We start from the raw sequence: 10,800 nt of genomic DNA, 5'->3' as shown, positions 1-10,800 counted from the left end.
AGTAGACTACATTACCCAGAATCCTCAGCTCAAAACAGACAAGCCCAGCAGCAGCACGTGGGTTTAACATGGCGGCCCCCACCAGAGAGATGGTTGGTGTTTCGGGCGACTCCAGCAGCAGCGACGATGAAGTACTTAAAAGATGTCAGGAGGCAGTTTGGGAAACAGAAACGAAAGGTGAATGTTTTACTGTCGTGTTTTCAGAAAGGGACGAAGTCAACAGTCACGTGGAACAACAGTTTAATACCAGTAGAAAAACAAGTTCTTCCTAATATTTGAACTCCCTGGATAGAAGTATTATTTTAAGTTAGTTTAAACAATTGCACTAAAATTACTCGACTCAGAAATTCTTAATTCAAGTTTACAGGATTTAATTTTAAGCATATATAGCTAGATTCTGCATTTTCTCTGAACAATCTGACAATACTTCACATGCAAATGATCTCTTGACGACTGTGTCTGTTTAAGATGGGGACAGCAAAGAGAAAGAGTCAAAGCGGTAAGTTTTATTATCAACATATACACCAATTGCACAGCCATTATGCAGGAGGGCAGTATTAGATCCTGTATCCCCTTAAAACAGTGAGTCCAAGTAGTCTGTTCATGATGAACTTTTCAGCTGCAGAATAGTTGTAATGTAATTACAAGTTTGCTGTAGTTTTAACTGTATAAATGTTTGTATTGTAAGGATTAGATGTGCAAAATGTGCATGTAATTATCTTAAAGCTGCTGCAATTAAAATGAATGGCGAAGTGTGTCAAATTAATACAAAAAAAATGTGAATATGAGCAATGAAATTGGCCTAATAATGTTCTGTTGTGCCACAGTGTTGTTGTTGCTGACCATGAACATGATGGCAACGAGCTCCAGGTCACTCAAGGGTTTCGAACACATGTTGCGAAAAAGTTAGGACATTTTCTTGACAGGTAACTTGTTTGACTGCTTTTTTAATTTTTTTAATATTAATATTATCTAATAATTGTTTGAGGAAACTGGATTTTTCATCCATATTTTTCACTGTCAGTCGTTTTTCAGAAATAAAGCCTGAAACTTCATCCTGTGTGGAATCAGCAAAGAGTAATGATGATGATGATGATGATGATGATGATCAAGGTAAAGTTCCTCTTCTTGTATATATATTATATATACTGCTTTTATAGTATGTTTGCCTCATCTCTTTAAAGGTGTATTATGTAAGATTTAAGTGATACGACTTTGTACATTTAAGAGGCGATAGTGAGTCACTGTAACGTCCGGTCCGTCCTCAGTCCACCTGTCTGGGTTTTGGCAGTTTGGTGAAATTTTGTGTCTTCTTTACCCACCATGCATTTACCGATTGTAAAGTGAGATTGTATGTACCCAGTAGTGGATCAACTAAGTAATAGTTACCGTGGTAGGTGGGGATAGATACTTAGCACAACTTACCAATTTACAGCTTGACATATCTGCAACACACTATATAGAAGTCTCATTGAAACCACATCAGAACTGTTGTTTCTTTGCATTCTCTTGATGATTTGATTACATTTGTGAGTGTTTTGGATAAAAAAAAATAGTGCATAATGTAAATTTTTAAATGTAAAGCTTTTCTTTTTTTTAGGATTTCGTCTGTTTTCTACATCAGTCCCGGGACAGAAAGCTGTTGAGTCTCCAACCCCCGTGAGGCGTCGGCCTCTTCCCAGCTCAAGGTTCTTCTCCTTTCCTATTTTTTTTTTTTTTTTAAGATATTGGTTAGTTTTACTACCGGTACATGTGGCATTATACATTTTCTCTGCCCCTCACAGTGACAGTGACAGTGAAATGGAAACAAGACTGAAGGAGGCCGCAGTGTCTGTCAAAGATCTCTTACCTTCATTAGCACTGCCCTCTACACTCTCAACTCCCTCGACAGAGCCTCCCTGCTTGGAAAAAATAAAGAAGAAGAAGAAGAAGAAGAAGAAGAAAGTATCAGAGGGCAAAGACAGCCATGTTGTGAAGAAAGAGAATCGAGAGGAGAGTGTGGAGATGGACTCTGCAGGTTGTGCTCCTGATGCTCAAAGCAACGGAGAGCACATGAAGTCAGAGCAGGAACACATGCAAGTCAAAGTAAAACGGAAAAAGAAAAAGCGACGAAAAGGAAACGAAGAGGAAATATCTTTGGACTGAGTTTTTATGACTAACTTTGCACTGTTATGGGATGTTTGTGCTCCCCGCTGCCATAGTGTCTTGAAATGTTTGGATTGTGAGGTCTTTTCCAAAATATTTCAGAGATATTGTAGGAAGCCATGAAATATATTTTCATTCCATAATTGAAATAGTTTTTACTTTGTCATGAAAGTGTGAAAAAACATTTCAAGGCAGTGAGTTAAAAAAACAATGCAGGTAACATGCTGTTCACAAGTTTCACTTGAATTTACAATTTCTGAACATTACAAAACATGGTTTTAATATAAAATACAGTTCAGTGTTGATTTTCAGTTCATTCTCTGCTGTATCAATCTTCTCTAATATTAGTCCTTGTTTCAATTATAGTTGTAGGGAGTTTGAGTCAGCCAGTGTTTGAGACATCAAAGCTGACTCGTCCTCGTAGCCCCCCGAGTCCAGAAATTTATTCCGGGGGCAGCTGTCCGTCCCAGCTGCCCTCGTACCCCTGAGTACAGCTGACAGTGAGGAGAGCCCTTTTACTGTGCCGTAGAGACCATTTGTGAAGGGATGTAGGAGCTGATGTCTGTTGGTGAAGGTGAGAGGAGGTGAGACTGGTGACTTTCTGTCGTCTGAGAGGCAGGATACAGCTCGAGGCTCTCAGAAGAAGCTGTAGACAAAAAAAAAAAAAGGGAGTTTAGTTGGAATTAGTTTATGTGGGGTCCTAATCTATTATTAAATGTGTCCATCTGTGATTGCATTAATCATGCACCATAATATGAGTTTGACCTGTTCATGTTGGAAATCAAGGAGGATGTAGACAAAACTGGCCAAACAGTCTGATGGAATGCCAGTTGATTTTCTGCTAATTGAAGCCAAGTTAAAAAATAAAGCCAAAATAAAGATAAAATAGTAACTAACTGTCTTAATAACACAAATTTTTTAACGAGTTAGTTGAACAGGTTTGACTGGAATGTAGCAGCTATTGCAAAGAATGAAAGGAACCAGAATCATCATTAATAGATGGAAAACATTGTATTTTATTAGGTAATCTTCTAGAGGCTTCTTGGAAAATGTACTACTACATTTTTGTTTTTGTTTACTTTTCTGCTTATCTTCTGCTCAATGCTCCAGTCGAGCAGGTGGCTGTAATGCACCTTTAAAATGGCTTGCCACTCTGCAATAAAACCCAAACACATGACTCTGATGCTGCAGTTGTGCTATTGCAAACAACGTTGTTGCATGCAATGGATTTAATTTAATCATATGATGATACAGTAATTGTGGAACAGTTGGTTTTCTCGCTGAGAGCTAGAATATAGGACCAATACTCTTGGCAAGAAAACAAATTAAGGTATTTCCTAAACAGCTTGAGTTAAAGTAAAATAAAAGTGAATTTCGTCCAACCACTATCTAAACTGTGAACAGGCTCCTGGGGGGTTGGAGCATATCCCAGCTGAGTTTTAGCAAAGGCGGGCTACACCCTCGACAGTCCATTGCAGCACCCACACACACAGACAAACAGACAGACAGACAAGCAACACTCATATTCAAACCTACGGCCAATATAGAATCACCAATCAACATAACATGCATTTCTTTGGACTGCCGAAGCGCCCGGAGAAAAGCCACACAGGCCCAGGGAGCGTGTGCATATGTTACATAGAGAGGCTTAGCTGACATTTATCCAATCCAATTAATCTTCGATCATTTCACCTCCAAAAGCACTGCTGAGACGTGACTCACACAGTTTACAGTAATGCATTCTGAACTAACGTGTCATGCTGTTGAATGCAGCTTTAAAGTATTCGTGCTGTTCTAAAAGTCCCTTTGAAATTTGTGTAACTTGACATGTCATCCCAGAAATGTTATGGTTGAGTGTAGATGTGCAGTAAACCTGTATTTACAGTTGTGTACCTGGCACAGGTGTGTGCGGCTGCAGGTGTAGAGACTCTTCCTGTAAAGGTGGGTCCGTCTCTTCCTCGGGATCTGCTGTCAGAATCTAGAGAAAACAAAAATCAAGGACAGGTTTTCAGAACGAGATTATTGATGCCCCGAACAGACCAATCAACCTGTCAGACTCGGTACCTGTCTGACGGCAGCGAGGCTGGTCAGAGTTCCCAGGCTGCTGCTGTCAGTGATGACCATGGCTTGAGACAGCAGACTGGACGGGTGGTACTGGGGCGAGTCCGACTTGTTGTACACTGTAACGAGGAACAGATGAATGAATCTTTGCTTAATGTAACATGTTAAACTCTTGTCATGTTGCTGCTGTAGCCTTACTGTGACATGGCAGCTGCGCCATGGTTGCCATGAACGGACTGGCAGCCATGTGACTGTGAAGCTGATGAGATAAGGGCTGCTGTGATGAGGCGTGAAGCTGCTGCTGGAACGAGATGGGCTGCAGAGTTGTGAAGCCGCCGCCCATGTTGTTTATGACGGGCACGGTCTGAGGCTGCGTGGAGGTCAAACCTTGGAACCAACAGGCGAGGATGTTGTTAGCAGAATTTGACTTTTTACTCTTACAAAAAAAAGAAAGTAAACCGGAGAACGAAGGTTACCGATGAGAAGAGAGGACTCCCCGAAACTCATGACGCCGGGCACTGAGGCCATGATGAGGCTCTGGGAGGATGCAGGGGAGGCAGACAGACTGTGCAGGGAGGTCAGAGTGCTTACTGGGGGTAGTGGGCCACCGCTGGACACCTGAAACCAGAGGACAACGTGGTGGTGATGGCAGCAGTGCATGCTGGTAGTCTTGTATAGAATAACAAAGCACCATGACGCAGGCTCTCACCGGCTTGGGGTTATGGGTCTCGAGGAGTGTGTGGCTGGGCTCCAGTTGGACCGGACTGACCACGAGACGTCCCACTCTGTCTCCTGCGCTGCCTCGAGCTGAGCTCATAGTTTCACATGAGATTTGCTGGCTGTATTTCACACCTAGTCACAGAACATTGACATGGTCCATAGTTTACACATCAGACATTTCTTTGTAAACTCATACTAAGAAATGTGAGCATCTGCTCAAGAACCAGTACGGTCATGTCTACAGGAGTGGGACGGGTATTGTTTTACAAGAAAAGATCATAAAGACAAGACATGCTAAAGATCTGGGAAATGAAAGACCAGCTTTGTCCCAACAGACCGCTCTCTCGATAACTCTTTTAGGGGGCAGCTCTGATTTCATTTTTAAATTTCAGTGTATCACCCCCTCAAGTTCGCCTGAATGTTGTCAGATTATTACCGTGCTCAGGACTGGGAGGAAGGCCGGGATGAGAAGAGGACGCAGATTGGCTGGTGAAAGGTGTGTCGAGGGCCAGCTTGTGACGAAAGGCCTCCTCTTTACGGCGGTTGGCGAACCAGTTGTATACTCGGACCTCGGTGACCAGGTTGGAGCCCAGACCAGCGAGCTGGGAGGGAGACACGCCCCTCTGGATACACTCTGCCCTGAAGAGGGAGGAACACACAGATGCGTGGCTTTACATTTTAAAAATATACAAGGTCTCCTTACTATTTCAACAGAGGATTTTAGAGATGCTGAACCACCCACCTAATGATGAAAAAAATGCTGAGCAGTTCTGTGTACAATAATAGTGAAAAAGTAATAACGATAGTTTTTAAGAGTAAAAACTTACATGAACACAGTTTTTTTGCAGAAGTTAGAGCAGTTTGGGTTATTTTGCAAGTTATTTGTGGTTTTCTTTGTGGTTTTTCACAACTGAAATAAGATGATATCCCATATTTCTGTGGACCAATCAGAGCTTTGCAGAATTTTAAATAAATGTGATGACAGTTGTTTAAATGTGACCAAAGCGCACCCACGCAGCCCTAATGGAGCAGATTAGATTGCTGCTAATCATGAATATTAATGTGTTATACAGAAACATGTAGGTTCAGACACCTCAAATATAGATGATTCAATTGTACTGTAATACAGGGTTTATCTCATCAATCCCACACATGGTTTAAGCCTGTTTGAACTAAACAGACACAGCAAAGCATTAATATGAGATAATTCAAATATATCTGTCTCACCTGTTACACTCCTCCACCAACACCTCTCGCTCCTCTTTGCTGGGGTTCTTCTGTCTTTCGTAGGCGTGGAAGAGGATCTGCAGGGATGCTGGACCCCACTTGAACCTGTTCCTCCGTCCTTTCTTTGTTTCCTCTCCGTGCTCCTCCATAGATGCAAGGCCATGTTTGGCATTGGTGAATTCTGGAATGAAATAGTGGTATGTTTTTCCTTTTTTTTTTTTTTTTTATTACATTTTTTTGTGAGAACTGTGTCCCCGACTCCCACAGAAATTATATTTGATGAGTGTTTGAGCTTGTGTACTCACGCTGGCTGATCTCGCACCGCTTCTTGACGTACCAGGTGTACAGAGCAGCTCTCTTCTGGTTCTTCATGGGCGTGCCTTTGTTGAGGTGCTGGGAGAGGTGGGACTGGTTGAGCCCTGTGGACTCCACCACCTCTCGCTGAGGGAGGTTATGCTGTTGCATGTAGCTTTTCACCATTTTTGCAACATGCCAGGAGTCCTCCCTGTTGGACACAAACACCTGAGCTTTTTGTGTACTCACCTACTTCATATTTTTGTGAATTTTTATTTATTAGACCAAAGTATATCCCTCTTTCTTTTCCATAATATTTCTGGGTATTTCTTACAGAGAATTGCTTAACAGGCACAGTTTGTTACAACATGGCAACTCAAAGGGAAGCACAGAGCTTGTTGACACAGAGAGATAAGAGAAAGTACACAGGGGCAAAGTCCAGCCCTTTCAGATCACTGGAGGGGAAAAATGTGTGAAAGGTTTATGAAGCCTAATTTAACGCTTTCCAACTCTCTGTCAGAAGCAGTAAAAATGCACTAAATTGCAAAAAACCCTTAATTTAAGAGCTCCACATTCACCTCACAAATCCTTAAATTATGGTATGAGATTTAATACACGAAATATTTTTAAACTGACCTGACATAAAGAGTTTTATGACATTATAATTTTACATATAAATAGATTGCTTAAGAAATGCGTGTATTCCAAATAGTCTAAATCTGGTCTTAAAACTGAACGTAGAAACGTCCTTCATGCGTTGTACAAACATAACCTCACATGACAAGCCATACTCCATTAATCTTCACCTATGCATGTAGCTTATTTATTAAGAAATGGCGAGGGAATAATGATGGGGTGGGTAATTAGTAACTAGCAAAGGAGGAACCCTCTTTAAATTCGCTTCAGACGCCAGATTGTGGAGAGCGAGACAGAGAAGCATGTGAAGGAGGCTGGATTTGGTAGATAGAGAGGAGAACCGAGCCCAGGAAGAAAAAAGGAATAGTGGGGTTGAGAGGTAAACTGTTGTTTCAACTCTCAGGTGTTTGGTTTTGATATAGAGCAGGTAAAAGACAGGAGAGGGAACAAAGACAGCGTTGAGTGAGGAGGCTTTAGTACATTTTCTAAATGTATCTGATCAGGTCTTATTGGACAGACAAACTAAGATGGTTTTACTGTTGCCATGGAGCTTGCAGAGAAGTGCTGGGATCTACTTACTGCAGTAACTGGTCGACTTCAGCCCTCAGTTTGGATGCCTCGTCCGGAGGAAGCTTCTCCAGGTCTCGGAATATAGGTGGTGGGAAATCCATTTCTCCCTCCTCGGAGCTCTCTCCATCTCCCCTCTCTGCCTTCTCAGCGCCGCCACTCGTCCTGTTTCGCTCCAGCTCCCCCATGGCTTGGACCAGGACGTCCCGGGATAGTCCTGATTCCAGCAGGGCCCAGATCAGCTGCTCCTGAAGCGCGGTCAGACAACTCGACCTCACTTTGGCAGCCCCGGCCCTCTCCTCTCCCTCCATTAGTCGTATGCCTTACCTCGCTACTACCTCGCAAACAAACACTGCTCTCACGTGCACTGTTACACTCAGACAGCAGCCAGACAGCCACCACAGGGCCTCATTATATCTACAGTCCCACCTCAGCTTTACACAAAGTATACTTTCATTTTCCTCTGTTGAATTTCCTCCCGGTGTGTCCTGAGCTGCCTGGTTTTAGCTCTCCACCTGCTGTTTTGCTTTCAAAGGTCAATTTTTTTTTTTTTTTAACCTTCCTCCTCTCCCCCCCCCCCCCCTCCTTACATGCGCCCTGCGAACTTTGCCCCCACTCCCTCAGGCCCAAACTGCAATTTAAAAACGGGACATAAAAGTGAGGGGTGTTACATTTGCAGAGGCCACAGCTTACCTCTCAAAGTAAATGAGAATACAAAGAAAGAAAAAATAACTGAGAAGTTGTGAAGTGAGGATTATATACAGGTATCTCCCATTTCATAGTCAAACAGACTTTTGGGACACAGTGAAACTTTTCTGACTTTTTTTCTTGAATTATATGAATTTCAGATTTCTATATTGAAGAAAATGATTAAAAAAAAAAAATCAGTTATAGGCCAAATTTGAACAAAATACACAGAGACTTTATGTATAGAAAATCACCTGAGCAGAAACATTTATTGATCCCTCCTTTAGCGCAGTAGAGGGCGCTGGTGTGTCATCTTTACATCAGAGCGTCCCAGTTTCATGACGTGTCCCTGTTGCAAAGTTACTTCATGTTACAGGCTGTCGTGTACAGGCAGTGCTTTCTGTGTTAACCATTCGTCCCACCACTATAAGAGCGAATAAGAGAGAGTTCTGCACTGTGAAATCAGTGTCCTGATGTTATACATTACGTGTTATACATAGATGTGTATGTTCACATTAAATGTTTATTAAAGTGGTAAAAGAAGCACTCCCAGAAAAATTTGTCCACAGTGTAAAAGTAAAAGTCCTGAATTAAAATGCTAAAAATATAGAAGAATTATATCAGCAAAACATATCAACAGTAAAAGTTCTCATCCTGCAGAAATTTTTTTTTTTTTAAATTTTTTAAATTTTTTTTTTATTCTTGTATTTCATTTAAGTAAAAAAAAAAAAAATGTTTTAACTACTTTATGTACAGTTTGATAGTTTGCTCCCGACCTCTTTAAACCTATAGGTCAGGTCCCTCCAAAGAGTTGTGAGGTGATTATTAGGGAGGGGAGGACAGATTTAAAATAAAACATCTGTCCTCCCCTTGTTTTTGGAGCACTTAATTATTTACCTTTTGGAGAGCTATACTTTTTCCTGTTTGGGCCTCAAACTGTCTGTCTTTGGTGGAAGCTAACAGCATTTGACAGCAGAGGACTGTAAGTTGAAGCTGCTTCAACGACTCAAAAGCCAAAAATGTTGGTATACACTTTAGTTTAAATATTTAAAACTGCTGCTTTGTGTTTTATGTGTGTATCATGTATTATTGTGAAAAATCTCAATCTGACATAAATATGTCCCTCTGAAATGTAGTGGAACAGAAGTATGAAGTGTATAATTAAATGGAAAAAACTAAAATCACTGTATAAAAACATACTTAAATACAGTGCTTTACTTTCTCCAGTATCTTCACTGTGTTATTTTTCACTACTGGTAACATGTGTTTAAACTTTGTCTGAACTTTTATGGTGTACTTTTCTCACCTTGTTTATTTTTTATTTTCCTGCAAAAAATGTCTTTCCTTGACTTTTTTCATGATTTTATCAGGCAGACCTAATTTTACGTAAATCTGATGTTGGTTATTGATTTTCTAGTCTAACTGAGCTAACTAAGATGCAGCTGTGAGTACTTGTATGTTTGAACTTTCAACTTCCCCCACAGGTGGTGTCAAACTCCAACTTTTACTGCAACTGTTTGTATAAATTTGTCTATGTAGATTTCTTATTATTTCCAAATTCAATATTTCTTTGTCCTTGATCCACCCTGTTGTTTTTTGTCGAAGTGAGTTGGCAGGAATGAGAAGTTGGAAGCGAACTGGAAAGGAAAGAGGGCAAACTGAACGGGAGAAAACCTTTGAGAGTTAATGTAGTCCTTTATCTTCCCTCTCCCTCTTTTCAGTGTGAAATGCTCACTTTCTCTGCCTGGATCACCTTATACCATTCTCAGGTTCAGCCTATCAGCACCTTTTTGTGTTGAGCTCTTGTTACCCCACCCCACCCTTGGGAAGATGGCATTATACTGTATTTGGAAGGGTAACAGAGCTCCCTCTATCTCCCTGAGACATGCCACTGACCTGTAATTAAGTCCCATTGTACTATTCAGAGGAAACTCCTCACCAAAACGGACAGAGGGCAGTGTGTGTGGATTTCCAGAAGCTCAGATACCGCTGTGACTAATGCTCCACCACACAGGCCGGGTTTATCAAAAAGGAACACATGCAGCACACATTAGAGCTTGCATTTTCCCCCTCCAGAGAACTCAAAGCTATGTTGATTGGTAATGAGATACAATCCACACTGTCCATCTCTCATTAGTGAACCATTGCTCGCTGCCTCTGTGTGTGTTCTCACCGCCGCTCTCTCTCTCTCTGCCTCAGCCTAGTGCGCCTCCCACCCACCTCCCAACCCCAACCCCACCATTCAACCCCATTGATCATGCATGCAGAAATTTAACACACCCCTTAATTCCTGTCCAAACAGCCCCTGTCCCACTTCCAGAGCTTCATCTGTTCATCTGCAGAGGATAGAGTGTAGGCCTGTGTGCAGGCAGGAGACTGGCTGCAGCACTCAGTGAGGATATACTGTGTTGGAGAGGACAATCATGAATCTAAATCTGTGCCTGGACATCCTGTGTTACACAC

The 10,800-nt window shown here is 41.7% G+C and overlaps 2 protein-coding genes across 5 annotated transcripts; one reads left to right on the top strand and one right to left on the bottom strand.

Annotated features, from left to right (window-relative positions):
- Nucleotides 1-68: 68 nt before the first annotated feature.
- Nucleotides 69-2,150, top strand: cunh12orf43 (chromosome unknown C12orf43 homolog). Its single transcript, XM_069138903.1, has 6 exons — nucleotides 69-177; nucleotides 469-499; nucleotides 828-926; nucleotides 1,025-1,113; nucleotides 1,601-1,688; nucleotides 1,785-2,150. Exons 1-6 carry the CDS (start codon nucleotides 69-71, stop codon nucleotides 2,143-2,145), a joined length of 777 nt encoding a protein of 258 aa, XP_068995004.1. The 3' UTR covers nucleotides 2,146-2,150.
- Nucleotides 2,151-2,660: 510 nt separating this feature from the next.
- Nucleotides 2,661-8,175, bottom strand: hnf1a (HNF1 homeobox a). Of its 4 annotated transcripts, XM_069138901.1 has the most exons (11): nucleotides 7,663-8,175; nucleotides 6,459-6,658; nucleotides 6,154-6,334; nucleotides 5,363-5,565; nucleotides 4,916-5,058; nucleotides 4,683-4,824; nucleotides 4,405-4,593; nucleotides 4,210-4,325; nucleotides 4,039-4,123; nucleotides 2,911-2,986; nucleotides 2,708-2,791 (listed from the first exon to the last, which is right to left on the bottom strand). In XM_069138901.1, the coding sequence occupies exons 1-11, from the start codon at nucleotides 7,959-7,961 to the stop codon at nucleotides 2,782-2,784; spliced, it is 1,644 nt and encodes a 547-aa protein (XP_068995002.1). In that variant the 5' UTR covers nucleotides 7,962-8,175; the 3' UTR covers nucleotides 2,708-2,781. The 4 variants fall into 4 exon arrangements, with proteins under 4 accessions (XP_068994999.1, XP_068995003.1, XP_068995002.1 ...); XM_069138898.1 differs by lacking the exon at nucleotides 2,911-2,986 and having other exon boundaries at nucleotides 2,661-2,791; XM_069138902.1 differs by lacking the exon at nucleotides 2,911-2,986 and having other exon boundaries at nucleotides 2,703-2,791; nucleotides 4,029-4,123.
- Between the last annotated feature and the right edge of the window lie 2,625 nt (nucleotides 8,176-10,800).

The sequence above is a fragment of the Embiotoca jacksoni genome, unplaced genomic scaffold (genome assembly GCF_022577435.1).
Source record: "Embiotoca jacksoni isolate LCO1_2020_lvr unplaced genomic scaffold, fEmbJac1.0.p SCAF_8, whole genome shotgun sequence".
In the NCBI taxonomy this organism is placed as follows: domain Eukaryota; kingdom Metazoa; phylum Chordata; class Actinopteri; family Embiotocidae; genus Embiotoca; species Embiotoca jacksoni.
Note: the sequence above shows the minus strand (reverse complement) of the source record. Positions and strands in the feature narration are given on the sequence as shown.